This window comes from Bombus vancouverensis, chromosome 9 (assembly GCF_051014615.1).
Source record: "Bombus vancouverensis nearcticus chromosome 9, iyBomVanc1_principal, whole genome shotgun sequence".
NCBI lineage: Eukaryota > Metazoa > Arthropoda > Insecta > Hymenoptera > Apidae > Bombus > Bombus vancouverensis.
The window spans coordinates 1630115-1656464 of record NC_134919.1 but is presented as its reverse complement, the minus strand read 5'-3'; the positions used below and the strand labels follow the sequence as shown (position 1 = coordinate 1656464).

General features: G+C 40.3%; 1 protein-coding gene and 1 long non-coding RNA gene across 2 annotated transcripts; both read left to right on the top strand.

Moving 5' to 3' along the window:
- Positions 1-96: 96 nt before the first annotated feature.
- Positions 97-22532, top strand: LOC143303153 (uncharacterized). Its single transcript, XM_076621391.1, has 3 exons — positions 97-1252; positions 4489-4493; positions 6437-22532. Exons 1-3 carry the CDS (start codon positions 974-976, stop codon positions 6777-6779), a joined length of 627 nt encoding a protein of 208 aa, XP_076477506.1. The 5' UTR covers positions 97-973; the 3' UTR covers positions 6780-22532.
- LOC143303166 (uncharacterized) lies at positions 1254-4440 on the top strand. Its single transcript, XR_013059203.1, has 2 exons — positions 1254-3119; positions 3221-4440. It is a non-coding gene; the product is annotated as an uncharacterized LOC143303166 (long non-coding RNA).
- Positions 22533-26350: the final 3818 nt, after the last annotated feature.

Here is a 26350-nt window from a genome sequence, read left to right as displayed (position 1 = left end):
AAGCACAAACACAGTTTATTGAGACACTATAACGTTCACGTGGCGGACGTGAAGAAATCGAGCAACTTTGAACGCGAAGAGAGGTCGGCTTGACAGGCGAAACTGGAGAACCGGATGCGTGAAAAGAGAAGTTACGGCCGTTAACGGTTTCCACGCCTATTCTTTCATTCGTTACCACCGATCACGAGTTTACGTTTTAAGACGTATTAACTGCTCTCGAATTGCCAATTCGAGATTTCACATTTACGATTTTTGTTCGTTTTATTGGTTTCCATTTTAGTCAAAACTGTATGAACATCGAATATCGTTACTAGTACTTGAAGAATATCGAATAATATATGGTTGCAATTACTTTCTATCAAAGGTTACAATTCAACGCTATAACAAAGACGAAGAAAGAATATGACGATGAATGTGTTTGCATGATTCATAATTGACAAGGAAGCGGAAAGTTTCGTTTGTATTATATTATTGTCGTTAACGACATCAGCGATAAGTGTTATGAGATAGAGCTTATTTTATGTTTGTTCTTTCATAGATATGAACTTTAAGACGCATTGAAATTTGCAAGAATTTGCTCTGTTTCGGTTATTCATTTGCGGAATTTGATCATTTCCTTAAAATGAATAAAAATTACATTTTCCAACGTGCTTCTTATTTTTTACACGACACGTTATATATTTTGTTTGTTTTTATTTCTAACTCGCCAGCCAACAACTTCCAATCAACACCGTTTCTGTCGCAACTTCCTTGTGTAAGTTTCATTTGGTTGTTTCCTAGGCGAAGGTGTTATTCTGTATTTTATGTCGAAAGTTCGTGATATCAACGATCAGCCGGAACATTATCTACATCGTTCCTTTCCGTTTCAGGTTATTGGCTGCAACTTTATCCAAAGAATGAAAATACGATCGAGGTACAGCAACCGGTACTAGCAACCAATTCAAGAAACCGAAGCATCTTCCAATCCAGTCGAATGACACGTGGACAGTTAACGTACAAATGTACAAATTGCAATCGTTCCTATATGAGAATGTCTTGCTTGAAGCGGCATTTACGAGTTGAGTGTGGACAAGCACCGAAATATCAGTGTAAAATATGTCATGGTTGGTTCAAATATAAGCATAACTTGACGGCACATTGGAAAATGCACGTCGAGGAGCCGAAATATAATTGCGACCTATGCCCAAAAAAGTTTTACAGACGAGACAGATTGCTGGAACATCAAAAGAGGTTGCATAATATTCTTCCAATGTTATGAGATTCTCATTGGATTTACAGACGTTAGCAAAACAATCTTGCAAACTTTCAACTCTATATACTGCCTTTCGAAAGATGCCAACAACGATCTTACATTTTGTTTCACGTTGTATCCCAGTTTAATCGATCGTCATGTTTGATCTATCATTGAGAAACGGTATGTAATAATTCGACCAGGAGACAGAAAAAGAAGCGGAAAGAAAGAAAAGGGCAAGAAAGCACGCAGGAACAATATCCACGTGCTTCGTAATCGGTACAAATCGGTTATTACGAATGCCATCCAGTTTGAACAGAAAATTCCGACGAATCGCTGATCGTTAATTGGCCATTTTCTTCTATTAGATATTTGCGCTGCCTTATTCTTATGAGATTATGTATGTATGTATTTACATATATAGCTCTTGGGTATGCCCATTAATCTCACCAAAGAATCGAATATAAGTTTGCAAGCCCGTGAGTTAAGTTTATGCAGTGATTTCTTCTCTTATAGTACTTGCGCGCGGATAAAGCTTGTAGAAACGTATGCTGCAAAACGCAAGATACAAAATCGTTCCAGATTTAATTTTGTTACGAATCAGTATATCGTTGTTGTTGTTGTTGTTACTCTTAAAGTATTGTAGGAAAGACGATAAAATTGAAGCGTTATAGTTGCTCTTTCCTACAACAGTGCAATGTACGCCTCGAATAAATGACAATATATACGAATCATGCTTTCTTTGATAATTTAACTTTTCATCATGTTCTCTCGATGTATCATTTGTTCCTCCTTTCTTCGTCGTGTAGGTGTGGATATATTTTGTAATGAAATAATATATAGATATGTACGTATTGTCTTCGTTCAGGAATAAACATTGAACAGTGGTTCGATCGTGTGCGGTACAGTATATATCGTTTTGATGAACGAGTCAATCGTGTAGATCACTAGTAGCTAATACGAGCCGAGAGAGGAATAGTAGTATATCCATATTTGATTTTTCAGGTGGCGCGGTTCGCTGGAAACTCGCAGTGGTCCAAGTGACGCCATACCAGTGTCCAAAATGCTTCAAATATTTTAAATCGTCGAAATCTTGCTGCAATCATCGAAGCACGTGCGGCACAGACAAGAAATTTCGTTGCGCCTTTTGTGATTATCGGTCTCATCAAAAGGGAAACGTTCTTCGACATCTTGCCACGCAACATCCTGAAGCTGGTCAGAAGAAACGAGTCAACTGCGTTCTAAAAACCAATGATAGTGAGAAGATTGCTTTATCGTCGAATATAAAGTACAAGTAAACGTCTGGAAGTAGCGGAAAGAGTGTGTGTATCGAAAATTGCAACGTAATTCCACGATCTCTTCGATCTCGTCTTCGTCATCGAATTCGTGTAAACTATTGTATCGTATGCTTGGCATGCCCTTCAAACGATGTAAAGTTGAAGAGTGATGAAAAAGTGTGGACAAAAGTAGTGTTGTATTTATTGTAACTAATCCTAAGAAGGTCATTTCTCCGTCTGTTTCGTGCTGTATTCGTACGTCCGTTGTGCGATTTATTCCTCCATTAGACGTAGATAATCGAAAATTGGATTGTTTACCGACTCTCCAGAGAAGTACGTTCTCTTATTCTATTTGTTTGCGAACGATCGTTTGCTAAAAAATAATCCGACGTGGTACAACGTGACATCGATTGTGTGCATTCGATCGCTGGCAACGCAAGCTAACGCGCGTAAAGTTACGCAAAGGGAATAAAAGTTCCCTCGTATTCGATGAACATTGCACGTTATATGCGCATATTACGCAAGGAAGGCTACGTTTCGCCAGGTTACAAGCTGGCTTGTTGAGACTAAGCCGATCGAAACGCAGCGATTATCAGGTTGCTTCGAACACAGTATGTATTGTACTAAATGTGTGCTCGGTTACAGTGGTGCAGAGACGTGGCGCGAAACACAGGATAGATCTAAAGTTCTTTTTTTCTTTTCCCGATTTCAGATGACACGACCGGGAACAAAGCTATCGAGGAGAACGCCGATCTGCCCGTTCAAGCATGGAAGATCCAGGAACAGGGGCTACCATTCGCCGAGTTGAAGATACCAAAGGCCTACAACTACGTTGGCAAGAAGCCACCAGGACAATTTGGCTGTAGTAGATGCGGAAGATCGTACATGAGGAAGGATTCGTTACAGCGGCACGTTCATTGGGAATGCGGCAAGGAACCTCAGTTTCAATGTCCGTTCTGTCCTCAGCGATGTAAACGGAAGGCTCACTGGTTGCGACATATTCGCCGACAACACCTGGACAAAATTGGAGACATGGAGGCCTATTTGCTAGCTTACTCGCCGAAGCTCGAAATCGACTAAATGGGCAAACGTTTCGATTTCCATTTGCCGAGAACTCGAACGATCAACATTCGAATTTTGCTCTATGCTATAATTGTCCAAAATTCGTTGCGATCGATCTCTCACGTCTGCCATTTACTTTTTTCCCTCCTACTTGGTGCCAGCTTTCGGAAAAATTATTATCGATTTAAAATATAAATTTCTCCCGTAAAGCTTGGTAACATTCGCGTATTGTGCGTATTTGCTTTTCTTTTTCTTTTTTTTTTTTTTTTTTATTGTACCAAAATATTACGAGCAACGAAACGAAAACGAATCGCGAAAGCAGCTTCTAGGGGTGTTCGATAAAATTCAAGAATTGATTTTAGTGGAGTTTAGTTTGCTTCTCGAAAATTGAAATTAAGACAAAAAAGTATCGACATTTTGACCTGTGTTTTAACGATAAATTTTATCGATGAATCTTTTTTTATCTTTTTTTTTACACTATCCTCATGCATATATATGTACTATTTACATATATTTATTTATTTAGCGAGAAAGGTTGTACTAATGAAATATGCGTCTCAGGTTGTTAAAATAAGCAAAATTAGCTTTACTCTTGAAAGAAAAGTGAAGCAAAGAAAAAAAGAAATGTCGTACTTTATTCTTAAAAGCGTGCATCGAGCAATCGTAATCGTGAGTCTTGTATTTCGAGCTTAAGACACCGACTGATATTTATTAGAGATATGTACATCGGATTTATGTGTGGTTAACATTTTTATATTTTTAATACGTTTTGCGATATTCTTTTCCTCTCTTTCTGTTCTTTTTCTTTCCCCTTTTCATTATTTTTTTTTTTTTTTTTTTTTTTTTTTTTTTTTTTTTTTTTTTTTTTTTTTTTTTTTTTTTTTTTTTGTAAAACCGAGATATTTATGCTTTTCATAGAAATAGTTTGTCGATCGCATCATGTACTCGATCTCCAGTGCCTTATCGATGCGCGTAGATGTAATCGTAATGGCTCACCACGACAATAACTACGAGTTTCTAAATCTCACGAGCAGAAAGAAAGTACACGAAAAAGAATTAGTCTTAAATATTAGATCTTAAAAACAATACGAGTAAGAGTATTTTCTATGGACGTGGTAGGAACATAAATGGGTTCGTAAGCGAACTTTTGTTAAGACTGATATTTAAGCGCGACAATCACGAGTCGCAGTGTTGCTTTATGATCTTGCGACCTAGTATTAACGTTTTAAGCAAGCCCTATCGTATTTCGTACGTTTGATTAAATAAATGTGTTAGAAGACGAAAAGTACCAGAACGTTCTCCAAACATCTACCTTGTCATTACACGCGCTGATTTTACATTTTTTTTTTCCTCCGTACTTCTCACGATCGAATGCAGCTACAAAATTTTTCTTTTCGTACAACAATTAACCGTTCGTACCTGTTTCAGCTTGACAGATCAACGATTTTACCGCTCCGATCCATTGCGATATATACCTGATCTTCCATAATTTTTTTTTTTTTTTCCCAGCGAAAGGAGTATTTCTCACCCATGTTTGCCAGACTCTACTTTCCTTTTCGCATTGTGCTCATTTTTCTTTCTCTCTCTATTTTCCTATCTCTTGCCCTCTCTTTTTTTCTGTCCCCCCTCTCTCTCTTCTCTCTCTCTCTGTCTCTCTCTCTCTCTCTATCTCGCTGTTTCTATATCTCAATTTTTCACCGGTTCTCCTTGTATCTCTCTGAACCCTGTTTTAAATACAGAAATACTTGTACATTGTTGTAGAAAGCGACGATCGCATCGATGTACCGACGTATCCAATTGTGGGAAATAGAGTCGGAAATCGTTAGAAACGCGGAAGAAAGAGAAAGAAAGAAAGGGAAAAATACGAAAGCATGTTTCGACTGTATTTGGCCCACAGTTCGTCGTACGACCACCACATCGTTGCGATCCTTCCCGTCATAATCAGACGCGTTTCTCGCAATTGCATTTCTCTCTTGAATTTTTGATTTCTTTTTCTTCTTGTCGATATTAGGGGAGTAGCATGTGCACTAACTCTTCTCGAAACTTGTACATAGAAACACGTCTTTTATCGCTTGTGCGTCGAAAGGAACAGACTATTGGACTCGGAAAGGCACGGATCACTCGCTTCGTTATACCTCTTTTTGGTTGAAATTGTATGTACGTTCTGTTTCTTTCGTTACGCACAAATACCGCTCCTTCTTCGTATGCGAAATTTATAGCTAGCTGCTTGGGGCTCGAACGTAGGGATACGACAAACGTGCATTACTCTCTTCTCCCTTGTCATAATAATTTACGCATTTCGATCGCGTGGAGATGATCATGCTCGAGAACGAATCGCACGGATCAGACATACACGATCGCGATCTTCCTCTAGTCACGACGATTCGGACGATTCCTTCTCGAAGCTATCGAACAAAACGCGATCGTTTTTCAGGATACTCGCGAAATCGATCTTCTGCTTGGAATGGCGATAGTATGCGAGTAGAACACGGGTGGGAACGCAAAGAGGATCGAAAAACGAAAGGTAGGAAGAAAGGGAAATGAAAAGGTGTCCTCGTGGTATCGCTGTTCTAGGTTGAAGATGATTTTCGCAGCGCCTAGGCGTCTATTACCCTAACAAAATTAGCGTGGAACGATCGCGAGTCGTGTCGGGTTGTCTCGATTCAAGTTGGCTTAGCGTCTAAGCTTGATACACGTAAGTTCGCATTTGCGACGCAACAAAGAACGAAGAGATCGGGCTTCGGTACTGGTCGATACCCGTATCTCCAAAAAGATGAACAAGCGAACGAACGAACGAATGATCGCGTTCCAGGATTTAATGACCGTCCGATTCTCGTGCGGTCGTACGAACAGCATACTAATAAAGTCGTGAATCCTGTGTTCCAGCCGAAGACCTGAGCATCACTGGACTAAAGTGGGCGGCTGCTTGGCACAGATGGAGCGTGCCTTCGATCATGTGGCGGTCCGGCGGAGGATTGGGCAAAGGGCTTGGTTCTAGCTCCTCGAATCCCGAAGGCTTCAATTGCCCGGCCTGTGGCAGGGTATACAAGCTGAAGAGTAGCCTGAGAAATCATCAGAAGTGGGAGTGTGGCAAAGAGCCTCAATTCCAGTGTCCTCACTGTGTGTACAGAGCGAAGCAAAAGATGCACATCGCGCGGCATATGGAACGAATGCACAAAGAGAAAATTTACAAGCAGGAGCTCGTCTAACGAGGGTGGTGAACACGGAAACCGTCGACGTCGTCGTCCGAGCGCGAAAGAGGCTACAGAAACGACTATATATTCGGTCGAGTGGCACACATCGCGGGCAACGTTGAGAACGATGTTAGGAAAAACGATCATCGCCGTCTTCTTTCGCGCTTGGTTCACGTTCCAATAACGATCGCAACGAGAACGTACGTATACAGAGGCGCGCGTGGAGAGAAAGAGGCGACAAAGAGAGAGAGGGAGAGAGAGAGAGAGAGAGAGAGAAGAACGGAACGAGGCTAATTCAGCAAGGATCGCGGTCGAAACCGATCGAGAGCGGTGAGACGCGAAGACGACGCGGCTGGTTCAGCTATCCGCGGGCAACCGCGGTAGCCTCCGAAAACGGCAAACTGTGCCTAGCCTCCTTATCTCGATTCTTCATTCTATTTTTTTTAACGTTTTTCTAAGGTTTATTATTATTAATTATTAATTATTATTACGTATATTGATTAATTAATTAATCGATTGAATAATATTATTTTCGCGTAGCGAGATGTACCGCGCATTAACGAGAGACCGCGTCAATCTCCCACTCGGGGCGATGTCTTCGGAGACAACTGCGTTCGCTCCAATTACGATATACATACATACATACATACTTACATACGTTTCTCCAATCGACAAGAAATGTTTGTCGATATCGCGTCGCGCTATTCCTCCATCCGGAATCGACACGCGTTTTCTTAAAACACGATCGACGCGTTTTTTTCAAAACACGATCGACGCGTTTTTTCGAAACACGATCGACACGATCAGCGATCGAGTTTTCGAACGATCGATCGCCCGACACGCGTCAAGTACGTTCGTACGACGTGTTCGACGGATTCTAGAGGAGCTAGCCAAAACGACTTAGAGCAAACATAGAGGAGGACCGAGTCGAATGAGAATCATTAAGCAGAATCGTCCCGGTAGAGAACAGCCCGCCCCGAGTCGGATTAGGACCGCCCGGTAAACCGGAGCTCTTCCAATAGCAACCATTCTGGTCACACTGGTTCCATATTTTTAAACGAGCTAAGCCGTGCGCGCGTGGCTCACCAGGGACACCAAAATCGCGAGGGAAAGCATTTTCCAAATTTCACTGAATAATTGCTTCATCGTATCGCGGGATCGTTCTTCGATCTGGTTCTCGTGCTTCGTGTCAAAGTTAGATTCGACACACGCCACGTACACCAAACTTTTTTAAGCGCTAAGTTTACACGATCCGACATACGTATCGAGCGTCGCATCAGCGAGCTCGAATCGAAAACACTTACACGATAACCCTTCAAAGCAGAACCTGTCCGATACGATGTGAGGAGACACGGATCTGTCATTCCGACTCGCGTTTATCTTTTCGGCCTTTTCGACGAAGGCAGCCATTTTATTACATCCCTCGCTACCGCTTTGAAGTGGTAAACTACAGAGGGTACAGTATTAAGCACCGATTCGATCTTTTCTATACGATCGAATCGCGCGTCTTTTGCTTCTCACTAATGCTTCCTTCCATACACGGGACTTTAAAAGCGTATATGCGTGCAATCATGTACGCGTACGCAATACGCACGTAGACACACACACACACACACACACACACACACACACACACACACACACACACACACACACACACACACACAGACGTTAGCGCGCTTCCCGCGTGCCTGTATACTTATATGCAGATACACGTACACACAAGGTTACATATATTTTAAGTTCAGCGGGGTATTCCTATAGCATTGTGATCATCAGACTGCCAGATACACGAACCTAGTAGATTCCTATACGATGCATTTAAGTATATACATATATTTATATTATATAACGCGTATAATATTATTGCTTTTTAATTAAGTGATTCTCGAGGTTAAGATCATTCGCGTTTCTTCGTACGATATTTTGTTATGCACTGCCGACAAACCTAGAAGCACGTTAACCGGTTCGATGGAACGACGCATCGCGTTTGCCGAGCGCGGGCCCGTCGCGACGCAACCGTCGTTCACCTTCTATCCCCCCATCGTGCAATCTTTTCTACAACGTTCTTCCACTTGACGAATAACCGTAAGTAACGTTCCCGATCGTTTTTCATCGATCGGTCGTATCTTTTCGCATCTATCGTTATCGGTCCCGGGTAACGCTTGATCGTGACAAGTGTACCGTCGCAAATGTTCCTCGAGCAGTTGGTTTGTTCGACTATCCTCGGCCCACACACACACACACGGTAACGGTGGGGCGGACCAGAAAACGTGCCCGTGTTCTCGGCGATTACCTGGCATCGAGTCCCGTATTCCTACGCCAAATACGCGCGCCACGGCTGCCCGACTTTCCATACTGTAGACAATATTTATGAGACAAGCTAAACTAAACTAAACTATACTATGCTATACTTTATTATATTACTATACTATACTATACTCGTAACTCATATTACATACAGTGTAAGTAAGCGCAACGTCTGACGCGAACGAAGCGGTAGATTTAATTCTATTTTTTTCTCGTTGAGCGTATTCGCTTCGCGGTTTCCTCGAACGAGTTTTCGATCGGTCTTTCGCGCACAGCATCCCCGTGTCACGAATCGATCCTCGTACCGTGAGGTCCGTTCGATGCAGAACAGCCGCACGGATTCCTCGTCGAAAATAATCCCGAGTCTCGACAACAGCGATCGCGGTTTAAACACAAACGGAGAGACGTTCGCGCCAATCCCTTATACGCTTTCGAATCAAGCGACACGTAGCAGGCCAGGATCGACTCTCCTCCGTACGAGTGCAATAACTAAGCCATTCCTTATTTTCAACCCGTATTTTTTTTCTTCCGATATCGTACCAGTCATAGCATTTCTCTTCGCCAACCTATATTCTATTTGATCGATCGACAACTCGTTCGTCAATGCGTGTACTGTATGCTAAGCGAACAAACAGCTATTGTTTCGAAAGTGTGTGCGCGTGTGTGTATGTGTGTGTGTGTGTGTAGTGTGTATGTGAGAGAAAGAGAGAGAGAGAAAGAGGGCTTACGTTCGAGGAACGGGAGCAGATGAGCGCTTCGTCGCGAAAAAAAATCCGAAAAGAGGATTAGAAACAAGAGTAGGCTTGAGTAGAAGTAGTAGGAGCGACGACGACGAAAAGACGGTAAGAGAAGACGATAGATACGTTTATGGATCGACTTGATGCATAGTTACTGAATAATTATTAATCGATAATATTACTGCCTCGCGAGGCCTTGATGCGTGACGGCGGTCGAAACGAACGAGAGCGGAGCTGGTATCAAACGTTCGCGGGAATATATGCAGTCGGGAGAAATGGTAGAAATCATAGAGGTCGGAAATTTCTATACCGACGAGCCAACCGACGCGACCGCCGTCATTGACGGAGATTACTAGATTATTAGACATGTAAGACGTACTATTAGGTAGATCGTAGAATTTAATGACTACTTTCTTTTTTTTGTATCTAAGCAGAAGAAGAAAAAAAAAAAAACGAAGAGACGCCTTAGCGTTCTCCGTGCGAGAATCTGTGGTCGGCCAAGCCGGACGAATATTAACAAATAATAGAGCGAAGTTTCTGGTAAGAAGCTGGTAAACTGTGAGCAAGACGAATGGAAATAAAGAGTGAAAGAGTGAGTGTGCGTCTGCGTGAAAGGGTAAAGATCGCGTGGAGGATTTTCGATCTGGATAAAAGTGGTACTAACGATCGCGATAAAGAAGAAGAAAAAAAAGAGAAATGAAAAGAAACAAACGCTAGAGACCGTTTGACGCGAAGAATAAGAGCAACGGGCATAGAACAAAATATTGAGCGGATGATACGCGCCGTTTTTCACCATTTCCCCTGCAAAACCTAAAAACGAATCCGTCTATATGCAAGTATACGTCATGTTTTCTACCTTTTTTTGGGGGGGGGGTACTTATTCGTATCATCGTGACAAAATTTGCGGATAATCGATTTATTCGCTCGTTTCCAATGTCAGCTTGAACACGACCACGCTAGTAATCTTTCTAGATTCTAAAACATAGAATCTTGCGTTCGATTATCTCTATCGTGTGTTCTTATCGATTATATACCTGTATACCTGGACTTACTCCTGTTTCATTTGTTTCATATTCTCTCTCGAAACGTTTTGCACTCGGCTTTTCTCGTTTTTCGCTCGATGGTGAAACGCGCGTATCGAAAGCTCTTGCTGAACACTTTCCGTAAGTTAATCGATCGATCAAGCTGAAAAACGACAGCGGGATGATTGGGATAACAGCATACGTAAATCCGTTCATTTACATGTGCCTTTCAAGCGATTGTCAAGAAGGAAACGCAAATATTATAAATGGTTTATTAGCATGGCATTTTCCACGGCTGAAATTTCCTGGAATCGTTTTGCTCAACTATTGCAAGCGTCGATCGTGATTGACGAAAAAGCAAAGTAATATGGGAAAAGACGATGAAGAGGGCAAAAGTGAAACGTTTGCAATCCTAAGAACAATGAATGTCGCGAGAACCATGTAATTCGGGATCGCCGTCAGTTTCAAAGCATTTAAAAAAAAAGCTGAAAAAAACGTATATATAGTAATATAAAGATATCGCGATTAAAAAGTGGGAAAGGAAGGGTAGATAGAAAAGAGGGGATAAAATTTTTGAAATAAATAGACAGAAGCATTGTGTGTGCTCATGTACGTAAACAATACATACACATACACTTACATACGCATCGTCACACAGGGAAGAAAGAGAGAAAGAGAGATACACGCACATATACACGAACACATCATATGGATACACAAGGGAGTCGTCGTAGTAAATGATTAGCTTCTTTACAAGTTATCCTTCGTGCTAATTATTACTGCTTTTAATCAGGTCTATCTAACTCGTGTCTTACGCATTATAATTGGGTTTATTATAATTGTTTACTTATTTTTTCTTTTTTGTTTTTTATAATTAAGTTTTCATTACGCAGGTAAGCAAAGTTAGAATACCTTGAATTTTCTTTATTTTGGGTGTCGGTTTGGGATTGGGAACACTCTAACCAAAAGCAATTGAAAAATATGATCCTATTGTAAAAGTCGATGATTTTCGACATTTGAGATATCGAGATAGTATTTATACAAGGGACGGTGAAATGAAACGCGACGTTGATAATTTTTAACAATTTTTATTTGGTCCTTTTACCACCAGAGAGTTTGAAATCGTTAAAGTTTCGAAAGGCGTAGAAGAGTAGAAAAACCGTACTTGGACGGGGTACGATCGTTTAAAAAATATGGGCTCCATTTATTAGTAACTGTTGAAATCGGAAGTATTTTTATATTGTATCGAATGAATGGAATTTAATAACGTCCAGCTTAAAAGAAAAAAATATTTTGATATTTTTATGTTATAGTTCGGCATTAAAATGTATTTAAAACAAGAGAATGTTTTTAATGGTTCGAATTACCAGTGGTAATCGTCGTTCGCCTCTTCCACAGAGTTTTGATTATATGTATTTACCTCGCGATGGATCGCGTCTATTATCGAAAATTTCACGGAAATTCCGTACGATCGATGTTGCAAAATTTATCAAGATTTTGTTTGCCGATAGGAATTCTGTTAAGAAATTGCTTAACGCTTTGATGCGAAGGAATTCCTCGATCATACGACATTTATATTATTAAAGATAAACCGGTGAATAAAAAGATAAGACAAAGAAAAGTGAAGAAAATATTTACGTTATATAGTTTTTATTATATGTTAGGCGTAATTGGTATTCGTATGATGTTTCGAGAGCAGAAACTTTTCTTTTTTTCGCGGCACTTATTGCGAGAAAATAAACTAATCGTAAGAAGAAGAACAGTTTCGGCAAACATAGATCGAAAAAATTCATACAGTTAGGTATATGGGATAGGGCAATTTAGGAAGAGCGCGACCAACCATATTATCCAGAAATTTATGATGTATAGTGCTTTATTTTTTGTATAACTTATTGTATTTCTATTATTATACCTCGGACAACAGAATTTCAGAGATAAGATTCGATTGCAAAGCATTCGCTTTTTAAAGAGAAACGAAGTGGTTAGAGAGAAAGTTTGTAGAAAAGAAAATAAGAGCCAAAAAGTTGCCTGTTCAATCTGGCGACGCCCCATCGAAAACTTTATTATTCGTTTCCATTTGGGCGAAATATCTGTCTAAATTCGTGAACATTCTTCAGCCGTACTAGCTCCGACGAATCGGTTGCTCTTGTTACGCGTGACGCGTACGAATGTGGTGTGCACGAACATGAAACAATGCCAATGAAAGAGAGGCAGAGAGAGAAAGAGAGAGAGAGAGAGAGAGACGAAAGGTATTAGCGAGGTAAACGTATGGCGTTCTATCGTTCAGACGTGCATGGTAGGAAAGAGGAGAGAAAATAATTGTTAATTTTCCGCAATGAAAAATTTCAGGGAAAGATAGGTAAAAAGGGAAGGCCTGTGAACCCGCGAGAAACAGTTAAAACATCTATTTGGCGCATCGCGTCCAAAATTGAAACGCGTTTAGATCTTAAGAAGATAGAGAAGAGAATTATATAAAAGATACTTATGGACAGGCAACGTCGAAAACTTGCGTAAACTCAGAACACGGGTTTAAAAAGAGACAAACGAAACGAATTACGAGACTGCGTGTTCTGTATAACAGAAAATTGCTCGCATATTCGTTTCGCGGGCTCTTTGTCTAAAAGAAAATTTTATATTTATCTTATGTTTAAAAATTTGCTCGCAACGCGACGATCCGTACTTTTATCGTTAATTACCCAGTGTTCTTCGAGTCTAATCGAATGCTTGAAAATATTTAATTCGGCTCTCCACTCGAAAGACAGTTACACGTGTGAATGTATTACATTATAGATAGCGGGGTGGAACGCGAACGCGAGATAAGAGGGGATGAAACGAAGCGTTTAGTGTAGAAAGTGAAGGAAGAAGGATATTGTCGATTATCCTTATACCAGGATCGTATTGACAACGTCCTGCTACCGATCACTTGTAAAGGAATCTATACCATAAGTAAAAGTTTATGAACAGCAGTCAGGCACTGCGATGTACTCGTTCGCGTTACACCTATCTTTCAAAAGACACGTTACGTTTGTCAAGTTTCTCCGAAAATCGCCACGATTATTTCTTGGCGGACCACGGTCTTGTGATTATTGACGAGAAAAAAAGAAAAAAAAAAGAAAATGTGAGAATAGAAACGATGTGAGTGATTGCGCGCTAATCGACTTAGCGGAATTAGTCGATACGTTTTCTTGGTATGTTTGCGCAACGTACGTTCGAGGACTGTGTAAAAGAAAAGAACAGGAAAGGAAAAGAAAGAATGGAAGGAGCGATAATGAAAGCAGGAATGGCGTAACGAGAGCGAAGCAAACGAAAAGCGTCACGAGACATGATAATACCGAGGGAAGTGTGTATAGCTTTTGAACCGAGAGAGCCTTGTGTTAAGTGCCTTCATGTAACACTTAGATTTTAGGATAGAAGAAGGAGGAAAAAAAAAAGAAACGAAATCAAGAGGCGCTGGGCGCATCCAGCTGTGAACGAATTTCTACGGTATTATCGGCCGGGTGTCACGCACAGAGAAACCAGTTGACGCGTAATTTCGATGGATTCATCCCCTAACTTGCTGTTTTAAAAAAAGATGTATCTTTAGAAAATATAGTATCTCTAAAAAAAAGGTATATTTAAAGATGTGATTGAAGATGTGGGTCGGTAAAGAAGCATTGACTTCCTTTTGAGAGAAATGCTTTTAATTATGCAAATAAGGTTAGAAGGACGAATCTGTCGAAAAATACAGCGAGTTAATGTACCATTTACGAGTGACACTCGCCGACCCTTTTGAGACCAGTGATATTTTTTTAGAAATTATTTATTTACGCCGAAGGAAACAGAATTTAATCTCGATCACTCGCCTTTATACTGCCAATGTATCCGCTAAGACGTACTCATCTTCGTTGTCGATCCATATACATACATAGTGACTACCATCCTTTACGCGTTACACATTTGTTCCTTTTTTCCTCGATTCCTAACAACCGCAATGTGATTCCCATGTCTTTATTTTACTTCGGTTTCTATTTATTCTTATACGTTTCTCCTTGTTCTTTTGTTTTTCCTTTTTATCACTATATATTTGTTTTTGTTTTAGTAACGAGTATAGCGTTCTAGTAACGGTTATACTCGCGTTCCTTTACATTTCTTTCGTTCGTTCGCGTTTAATTACACAGTACAATTATTTGTAATAAATAATAGCGAATTTACCGCACGTGGAGCGAGGCCGCGTGGAAAATATCGAGATCGAGACATCCCTTGGTTCTGTACCGTTTCTCTTTCACATGAACGTACATCGAATCGAAACAATTCTCCAAACTATGACAAAAGTATTATACAGTGCCGCGAATGAAATTCATTGCGCCGCACCAAGGGAATCTCGCGCTCGACATCAACTACGATATTCTTATAATTAGTACAAGCACCGCTACCGGACTGTATGGTTAATGACAGAGAGAGAGAGAGAGAGAGAGAGAATGAGAGAGAGAGAGAGAGAGAAAATGAGCGTGCGAGCGAAAGCAACCGTTAATATCAGAGAGACAGCACAGGGAGGAAATGAGAGCAAGAGAGCAAATTCACGTACGAGTGTATGTATGAGCGTGTATGCAAGAGAAAGAACAGAGAGCACGTAAAAATAAATAACGCAACTATAACTTCCGCTCAGCGCCTCGAACGCAAAACATATTTGTAATCGTAATTTCTTTGTCGCCATGTATTTGCCAACGAACGATGATTTATTATTACACATTTTTGTCTCCATTTTATATTAATATTATTTAGAGAGCAATAATTATTAACGAATACGCTATGATGATAACGAATATTCTTTCTAGATAATTTTTTTGCTTGTTCTCTCGCGACAAATCCGCATGCATGTAAACGCACGTACACCTACGGTGTACGGCACACGAACAATCGAACGTGCGCTGCACCGAGATTGAAATCGGTCGTGAAAAGCGGAAACGGACGTCGCAACGTAGCCACGATAAAGCGGAAGCCGGTAACGCATCGCCGTTTACCCGCTTCGTTTTACTATGCGAAAAAAATCGCTTGCTTGTGAAATTTATAGAACAATCGGTCGGTGGATCGGAAAATCGTGACTCTTCTTCGTTGCCCTTCCGTTTGCCACAAGATTCCAACGATGTATACGGATATGATGCGTATCTCTATGTCGTCGCCTATGTCGAATCGCGTGACTCCATTCACTGGCCGATCGTTCATTTCCTATTTTCTACACACTGTGCTTTTTTTTCATTTTGTTCTTTTTTGTACACGTATCGTTTCGATTTGTCGAACATTCCAAAATGCTTGTTTCCCTCCTTTTTTTTTTTTTGTCAATTTGTAGAGAGCCTTGTATTCGATTTAGAGCAAAATAAAGTCTAGAAAGGCAAATGCTTCGAGTTCCATGTTTCGCTCATTTCGTCGCTACCACGACGTATGACGCACGTGTTCGTGAGTTGGTTTGGCGGCAACGATTTCGATATCGCGGTGACGTGCTGTTCGACGTACCCAGGAAGAGCAGAACATGGTGAGAAACGCGTAATTTCCTCATACTGATTGCTTTCGTTTTCCACAGGTGACCGGGCCGGTTGTTCCATCCGCCTAGGAGATGATCTTCCGAGAAGAAGGAACCACCGACAAAGAAATCATACGAGAAACTACGATTATCCCAAGGACAAGCTGCAACTTGTCGCTTGTTTCTCGAAGGCGTCAACATCAGCGAAAACCAACGAACCCGTATATACATACACGTGTTTATTAATCGATACGTTGCTTGAGTGTTTCAGGACAGTAATTGGATTGGAGCGAATACCAGAGGTCACGTGGAAACATAGACGATCCGTATACGAAACATGTGCGGTACATGAACGGAAGCACGGACAAGGTATGGGCAAAAAGAATGGAGCTAATGCGGAGTAAGCAGAAGAGAAATGCTCGAGGTACGAAAGAAGAGTAGTTTCATCGGAGACGGCTGAAAGTCCTGTTCCTTTTTTCCTTTGCCGGGAAACACCTTGGCGCAATTTGCCCTGGAAGCGTATCGTATCATCGAAGACCAGGATGCGTATATAGAGAGTAGCCCGTGCAAGAAGAACATCTACGAGAACGTAATCATTCCCCCCGTTGATCCTGTTCCCCTTGACATGCTCGTTGTTGCTAAGCTTGAAAACTTGAATGTTTTTCTTTTTATCGCATGGCCCTCGCCGTTGTAAACAGCAATCGTGCAACGAACATACCGACGACAGTCTATACGATAGGGCAGCCACTAATGGACCGTTCGAAACGTTTGTTTCGATTGATTTCAGGTTTCTTCGCGAGTCTTGGTTGGAGTTCTGAGGGGACGAGACGCGTTTCGCGATCCTCCGCGAACGAGGTACCGGCCCCGTTGACGCCTCAACGACGCGCAAGGCTTCATTGCCCCTCTCGTCATCCTGGGAGAAACAACAACCGGCCGATCGGTACAGTCTCCGTGTCCGGGATCGATCGTCGACATAATTGTTCACGTTGTGGCAAGAGCTACAAAAATGCTTACATACTCAAGAGGCACTTACTCTACGAATGTGGCATGGCGCCTTCCTTTAATTGCCCCCATTGCGCCTTTAGTTCCAAGTATGAGAGGAATTTGAAGGCGCATATCAACCACCGCCACGTGGCCTCCCAATCTGCCGGCACAGCCGTTAATCAAAGGGCCTGAAGGAAAATTCTTACAACCTCCGGATCTAATTCTAAAGCTAATCCGCGAGGGCGAACGAGGAGTTTCGGTTCTCGAGGGAACCTCGAATTCGAAAAATCTTCGGGCTATCTGTCATCTTAGATCTTTGGTATTTTTATTTTTCACCGCTCTGTTCTTTCTCTCTTCACCGGCCACAATCTTGTCGTGTTTTTTTTTTTCTCTATTTTTAGATATACTTTGGAAAATACGCGCTTAGAACGGTTTCAACAATTAGTCGTCTATGCTTTCTTTCTATACGTACGATACTCGTATCGTATCCTATCGTTTTTAATCTTTTCTTTATCGTTCCCTTGCATCGACGTAGTTTTACTACTACGTCCTGTTTCGATGCAACTACTGTTGTCTTTTGGTGTACTATCCGAATGGTAATAAGCATGTGTTCCTTATCCACGCAACCGAAAACAGCCGTAATACACAATAATGACAATACATTTCCGTCATATAAATCGGAAGAATTTCTTTTGTTTTTGCTTCGTATTCGGTAGATCGGGTAGAGCATATTAGAGCGAGAAGACGGTTTTAAATAGAGGAATTAACGATCCGTCTTTATCGTGGCATGAAGTCGTTGTTGGATCCCGTTTAACGATATATAAAATGACGAAAAAAAGAAGAAAAAAACAGAAAAAAAAGCCGTAAAGAACATTGTTGAATATTTTGGAAGGCTCGAGAAGAATGTGAGAAAAATTTGGAAAGAAACGCGTGATTCGTTTCGTGGTTTTGTCAGACGTTGGAGATTAAGTTTGAACGAGTATCGAGAGAAAAAGAAGCTTTTCCGGAATCTTTTCGAGCCTTCGATAAATTGCTAAATCGCCCAATTATTTTTGTACTAATTATAAGGAAAGCAAGAGTTTTTACACGAGCTATCGCGGATATAGAAGTGGATATTTCGCGACAAGGATTCCGTCGTCCATTGGTCGAATCGAAATACACAGATAGGGTTTGTTCGATGATCATAGTTGGAAACTGAGTTCATCGGTCGTTACCGATTTCCCGAGTTACATCTCGATTCTTGCAATTAGTCGGAAGGATTGAAATTCTCGATGCAACGAAATGTCTCCGACGCTAGTAATATCCCGCTAGTATTGTAGTATTCTAGTTCTTTAGCGTAGTCTAGTTGAAGTAACGTTCGGAAATTCTAGTCAAAAACAAACGGTGCATGTAGGCTCACCGAAATTGACGATGAGGGGACAGAGACGAAATAATCGTGCCCTTAAGAGCCTTAAGGGAAGAACGATTATTCTTCCACACTATCCACCAATTCAATGTGAAATGGAAAGCGTGACTTCGCATAACGATGTAGAGCAAGCTTTACAACGTTCGTTGTTGTCGCATAAGATCGAAGTTATATTATTTTTGTCGATTGAATCGGAGATTGTAAGTAGTTTGAGAATCAGCGAAGCGATCGAACGAATCTGGTCAATTCGTTCGATAACTTGCGTTGATTTATTTTGTTTGAGTTAGTATCATCTAGTTTAAAATCGGGCCTAAGCAGGCCGTTACCTAACGTAGAATAATATCCAAGATAGAGAATCTATTTAAATCAAAAAAATATTATTATATACATAATATATTATACATATATACATATACATATACTATATATTATACATATTGAATAGTAACTTTATGGCGAGGACGTAAGTCGTACGTAGTACGATGGAAAAAAGAAACGTGTCTTTCCATGCGACTTGGCCGGAATGACGGATCCATCGAGTTCGACTTTTCATTGAACTCTGTGATAATATTAAAGATTACGTAGATGCACGATCAATGCATGAAAGGAACGGTTCGTGATCGTCCGACAGCTGATCTATCGTCGATTTTATAATAGTTGGTATAAACTAACGAGAAGGTTATTTTCTGAATAAATTTAACCGTGTTTTTTCTTTCCTTTTTTTTTTTTTTTTTTATTACCTTACGTTGACGAGGATTCTCGATCAAGGACCAAAGATTCGACAAAGAATTATTTCAAGTAAGATTCTAGTCAAATCGAAATTCGATGACGATTCGTTTACCGGTCAACCGCAACTCAGCGAAGAAGCGTATGGATAATGTTCTATAGAGACGTTGAATCTCGTATTTATCTTGTTGTATGTACCTATTGGCATAAAGTTTTGCCAAACTTTTCACTTTCTCTATTTCCTCTTCTCTACCCGTCGTATGTTGTTCCTGCTCTGCGCTTTGCCCTGTTCGAAGTAGCGCGGCGAGATTCTCCAGCTTTTTGCCTGATCCTACCTATTAGGAAACGTCTATCTTGAATTTGACAAATTGTTCGATTACAGCTAACATAGAAGCTAGATATAAATCATCGACGACGATCTATTTCTGGGTCTCTCTTTTACGTAGTCGTCGTCGATCATGTTTCTCCGCTATTCCTTCGCTCGATTTATCCATCTTTTGTCCGATACGAAACTGATTTACGGATGTCGTTTCACGAACTTTCCTTCTATTCGATCGTTCGATGAGAAAACTCGACGAGATTTCCGAGACAACCTGTGCGAACCTCTCAGCTTCCACGCGCTCGTTCTCGTTCTTGTTCTCGTTCTTGTTCTCGTTCTTGTTCTCGTTCTTGTTCTCGTTCTTGTTCTCGTTCTTGTTCTCAACCATCTTGAACGCTTCGAAGCACATTCGTGGCGAGCTCAGCCTCTTCTTCAGTTTCTTCGTACGAGCTTCTTTGCGATAAAGAATTCAAAGTAATTTTTGAAAAAGGCTCCCGCGTGTCGCGTTCGAGTCCAACTTCATGTGCCTCAAAATACAAACGTTATTGTTATCGATGTCGTGTTTCATATCCATTTTTCTATTCGAAGGGAAAGAATCATAGAATCCGAGTCCTAGTCTTTGCGAATTCGCAGAAACTCGTGCTATTTTCGTTTTATATACTTAAGCCAAAGTATAAGATTGCTTTAATGACTCCGATCGTTAGGCATTTCATTCCTTCGTTCCCAATGACAGCTAACGTTGTTCGATGATACACAAATGAGAAGAAGTTTCGAACAAGAAATTCGCGTTGACGTCTCGTTGACGACTTTATCAGCGATTCGAGAGAAATAGAACGCGCGTCTTCCAAGATTGATCAGAGCGAAATGTAGGAAAACCTGTTTAATTAGGTGGACTAAAGCGAGGTCTATGACTAACGTGATTTAGAAAACTATGATTTGCTATCTTCCGTTTGCATTGGAATCTTTGCACGCATATAAATACGAATAAAAGCGTAATAGAAGCGCAAAGACTGATTATAAACATCGTAGGAAGTGAGAGGTATACGTTTATTACAAGCGTTTAACATGGTAAAACATAGATTTAGATACGCGGCGCGTTTAAATGCGAAGCAATTTATAGTGCAAATAGTGTAAATCAGGTATCGTTTCTGATTTTTTCTTTGAAAGATGGAGTGGCGTACAAAGAAGAGTCAAAAGAAATGAATAATACGGTGCGAGGGAAGAGGTTTCATCGAATATATTCGTCGAGCCGTTAGGTAAACGGTAATTATCCTCATCGGATAAATTTGATAAACATCCCTTTCCCTTGTCGACGTTACAACACTTGTGCCAATATAAACAAGGCTATTTACGCGATATTCGAGTTGCCGTTTATGCCGGCGGGTGATTGTACGCGAAATGCCTATCAAATTATTTTCAAATTACATACTTTATATGTATGATAACGTGATTAACGTGCGCGTGTGCAAACTGTCCGATACACATACGGAATATGGGGCATGTCTGTACACGCAACCGATACCCATGTAGAAGGATTCGTTTAAAGTCTAAATAAAAAGTTATGGTTATACGTGTAATGCGCGTATGTTATAATATGTAAAATAAATATCGATGATTTTTCCGAGAGACAAGCGAGAGACAAACGAGGAACAGCGAGAAACGGATAATAGAAAGCTTAAACGCGAAGCCCGAATGAAAGAATACCTCTTGCTTTTAAGAAGATCGATGACGATAATAATTAGCACGTAAGCGTTCGATACATTTTTCTCTGTTTGTGGAGAGCTTTCAGAATTGCTGAGGATGATAGCGACAAGTAGGAGGAGAAAACATTATTCATCCACGTAACATGTGTAAAGTATACACACGTAATAATATGACGACGCTCAGGCGACTTCAATAAACATCGTATGTTGCGTATACAAATGTTACATATATACGATATATTCTTTATGATTTATGATTTTTTGCGAATTTAAAAATATAATTACCATTGTGAGTGTATCACTGATAACCATTGTGTTAGCGAGGATACTCGACGAACAATAAAGAATTTAATTATTCAGTAACGATTTGTCTCTTACAATTAGACTCTCGTACATTGTCGTACTGTTTTCGTCTGCGTAACCGTTGACAAACTAAACATCTCGTTGTCTTATCTCTTTGCGACCGCTCAAACCAATTAACGTTTTTCGTTTTTTGTTCAAGCTAACTACTAAATGAAAATGGGAATGGAAAAGGAAATGAAAGTGGAAATGGAAATGAAAAACAATACAGATATGGTGTTTCGTTGGCGATGCAATCGCATCGTCTAACCGCCCAATTTTCAAATCTATTTATCTCCCTCTAGTGACACGGTTCCGCTTTTTTTTTCAGGTCGTCTAATCTGTGATTGCGGGAGGCGTTTCAAGTACCAGTTCTCGATGATGTGTCATCAACGTAGCGAATGCGGAGAGGAATATCGATGTGAAAAGTGCACCTTTAAAAGTAATAAACTTCATTTGTGGTTACGTCACGTCAAGACACCAAATTGTACACAATAAAGAGAACGTCGTTATCTATTTCTTATTCCATATGAGACTTCGTTGACTGTACAAAAATATCTACTATATTTTTTGTAACTTTGCGCGCCAGCTTGCAGCTCGTCACTGTTTCTCTGTAGTTTTAATAAACATACAAGACTATGATACGAATGTTTTCTATCCGTTCAATTACGATTAATTTATCGAAGAATTGTTAAAAGACAATGCAAATAAAATCAGGAGATCCGACATCCTCGTGTATGTACATATGTATATCCAAGGTCTTGAAAAAGAAGAAAGAAGACACAGTGTGTTTCGACCGAGCTCGTGAGAAACAAACGTTGAACCGTAAATACGTACGAGATACGAAAGTGACTAACTGAAGGCGATATTTCTGATTTCAGATGACACGGGCTTGTTTCACGTAAAAGGCGTGGGGCTTGCGTTCGACCACTTTCCAGAGCTGTCCTCGATTTCCATAAACGCGAAGAAGCACGTATGTACTTGCGGCAAGGTGTACAGTCAAAAGAGTTCGCTCGATCGACATCTGCGGTACGAGTGTGGAAAAATGCCGAACGTACCGTGTCCGCAGTGCAGGAAAATGTTTAAACACAGACATCACGTGACGCAGCACTTGAGAAGCTGCCGCCGCAAAGATTTAAGAAACTCGGACTTTTCGAATTGTTAATTCTCTGTTACTAGGATTTCGCGTCGACTAGGATCTCGGTTTCGTCAATCGGAAAATCTGGGATCTGTTATTTTTGTAATTTATCCAATGAAAAGCATCCTCGTTTATTTACTTCACGAAATAAATCAAACATTCTTCACGGAACTTTCCGCGGCACTTTTGCGTTCGATTCATTTGAGGTGGTCGGCACCAATCCTTGTTTCGAACAAATAATCTATGTGTATAACATTCTTTAAGAATACTCTCATTTGTCAGATCCATGTTCGTAATCATTTCAGTGATTGAATTATATTTTAATTCGATTAACGCTTCTATTACCGTTTGCATGGTTTTGCAGAGTCGATGTGGCAACCACGAAGTCATCGACGCCAACGATCGGGACGGCATCAGGGAACAGAAATCGCAAGCCAATTTAACGAAACGAGATTTTTCTGCGAGACTTGTGGCAAATCGTACAAGTGGAAGGAGTCTCTGTTTAAACACAGGCGCGTGGAGTGCGGGAAATTGCCGCAGTTTACTTGTAAAATTTGCGGATACCGATTCATGCACAAACATCATTTGGTTAAACATTTGAATTCCATTCACCAAGTGATTCCTTTGAACGGAGCCGCTATGTTAGTCTTCAAATAGAGGAGTTCAATGTTTTTATGTTTTATGTAATATTACGAAATAAAATTTTACCTTGTCTCAACTCGACTCGCTGCAACGGTCTATGCATTTTTACAAAGACTGGATAAAATTAGAAAGGATAATCTGGCGGACAGTCACATAACAATGCTTCTAATTTCTACCAATTTTTTTTTTTCAGGTTAGATCGTACGCACGGATCATACGTTGTTCTCCTGCACGGTACGAACACGAAATAGAACTCGAGTAAAATTTGTCGTTTGATACGCTTGTACAACAAACATATCTCGCTTAATCGAATAAATATGGAACTCGTCGGCGTATCGCAAAATAGATTTCACGATAATGGAGTAAAAATGATGAAATATTTTCGGCAACAACGTTGACTCGAGTTTGCTCGTGTTGCTTATTTGTCTGAGATTTTCACGGGGATAAGAGAGTCTTTTATTTTATGATCGCAATCCGACTTTTTTTCCACAACAATCTACAACATAGTCCAGGAAAAGATTGTCGTTTGAACAAATTCATAGAAATAATTTTGTAAATGTTTCGTTGAATTTCGACCTTTCCATCGAAATTCTTTATTTGTTCTTTATTTAATCGATTCTAGAAACGATAGGATAATTTTCGTTGCAAAGCTCCCTCGTAAAAAATCTCAGATAAGATTGCCATTCTTTCTTCAAGAATTATTGTAATCGTTTCGAGTTTCCTGCAAACAGAACGATACCCGTTGCGACATAATTATTCAGCGGATCGACAAGAGTATTATCGCGACAGGAGTATATACTCTTCTGAAGAAGACATTTTCTTGATAGTTTCTGCATCAACTTTGGAAGCAGATTTCTATTGTCTGTAGTTATCCCACTGTTACCATTTTTATCGGATCAATCAGATACATTGCGGTGGAAAACGATCGATCATGTTATGGAACAACTTTACTTTTTTTTTCTCTCTATTACAGAACGCAAAGTGAAGAAGAGACTGACAATTGCTGAAAGAGCGTAATCTCCAAAACGAAGACCATGTTGGCTACTTCTGCGGAAGATCTTGCACTCGAGACGATGCCACGACATTGCACCGTCACATACGTGATGAGTGCAGGAAAATTGTGTATCTATTATATCTACAAGAGAAAGACTTCGAATGGAAGTCGTACGAAGTCAAATGAAACGTATATTTCTGTTCTTGGAGAACGAGGAAGGTGAAATTCCACCTTTTCCGTCTAATTTCCGGAAATTGATAAATTTTTATTTTATTCGCAAGCATGTTTAACATTCTGGATAATAAAGCTTCCGAAATAATGGAACAAGCACACATAGCTGATAACTCATTTCACATCCGATCATCATCCGAAGATACGCAACTATCAAAGATCAAGATCAACCTTCACATTTCAGTTTCGTTAGTTCAGTTGGGGCGCACTAGCACATTTTTAATATTCGAAACGTATCGATCATTTTTTCGATGCTGGAGTATTGCAATCATTCGTTTGAAAACACACACGTAAACTCGTTTCTATGTATGCATATATATCGAGACGCGCGTCGTTGATTTAGCGAAAAGTGAGATGAAAAGAACGAAAGAGAATTTTGAAGGAACGCGTTTTTAATTTAGCTCAAACGAGATTAGTTCGAATAATCGAAGCTCTTTTGACCTCTAAATTACAGGTAGTTGCTCAAGGAACATGTATCCGTCACTGCGGGCTCAAGATTTCTTGCCGAAACCATTTTCTTGCCACAAGTGCGGTAGATTGTATAAGAACAAAAGCAGCCTAAAACGTCATCTCCACGACGAATGCGGTAAACCGCCTCAGTACATCTGCAGTATCTGCGAGAAAGGATTCAAGCAAAAAGCTAACTTTCAACGACACAATTCGACGATTCACGGCCGTATTTTCCTGCTAGGATCGTAAAAGGTCGATGCACCCATGAAGAGATCATCGTCGACCAAACTTATACCTATCCTTCCTCGTCGTCGGTTTCTTCGAACTTCTCCTGAAGAGAATCGAATTTCACGCGATCCTTCTTTCTTACATGTATAGTTTTACGCAATATTTCTTGTTTCTTTATGTAACTCGCTACGCTACCCTTCTATCAATGATCGACATATAATTAAATAGCAGAAACAGATTAAGCTTGATACATGCAAGATTTTCGTTTTCGTTTGAAATACTTTTTTTTACCCGCGGCGTTTCCTTTCGTTTTAATAATACTATTTTTTTCGACGGAAGTAGAAGAAGAGATGAAAAAAATTCGATTTCCTGGAAAATACGAAACAACAGCCGTACGATGTGCGACACTGTCGACCGGCTCTGAAGAAAGTTCGATTGATTTAAAAAATTTCATTCTACGAGAAATGTTCTGTGATATGTTGAATAATTGATGTACAATATATGAACAAAAATCGTGGGAACGATGCTTGCTGAGGCCTTGGTTATATATAAACTAGTTTCTCAAAGTGTTATTGTAGTTTATTATAATCTTATTATGATTATCGAAGTACGCGAAAATAAAACTGTAATTGCAAGGGTAAACCATGTCTCAGATCTTTCGAATTCGTCCGTAGCCGTTCAGATATTTTTGCGTTCGAACTACTTGAGTGTTTTCACCGACTGGAAGACCAATGGAAGACACAAGGAAGAGCAAGAATCTTCACGGAAGATCGACAGTCGTGCGAATTGCTGACTTTTTCTTTTTATTGCCAAGTGGTTCTATAGCAATCGCGTTTATTATCATTTACTTTCTCGTATCTG

What these genes read in the sequence shown, in the direction of transcription:
- LOC143303153 (XM_076621391.1), top strand. Translation starts at nt 974, where the DNA reads ATGACACGTGGACAGTTAACGTACAAATGTACAAATTGCAATCGTTCC.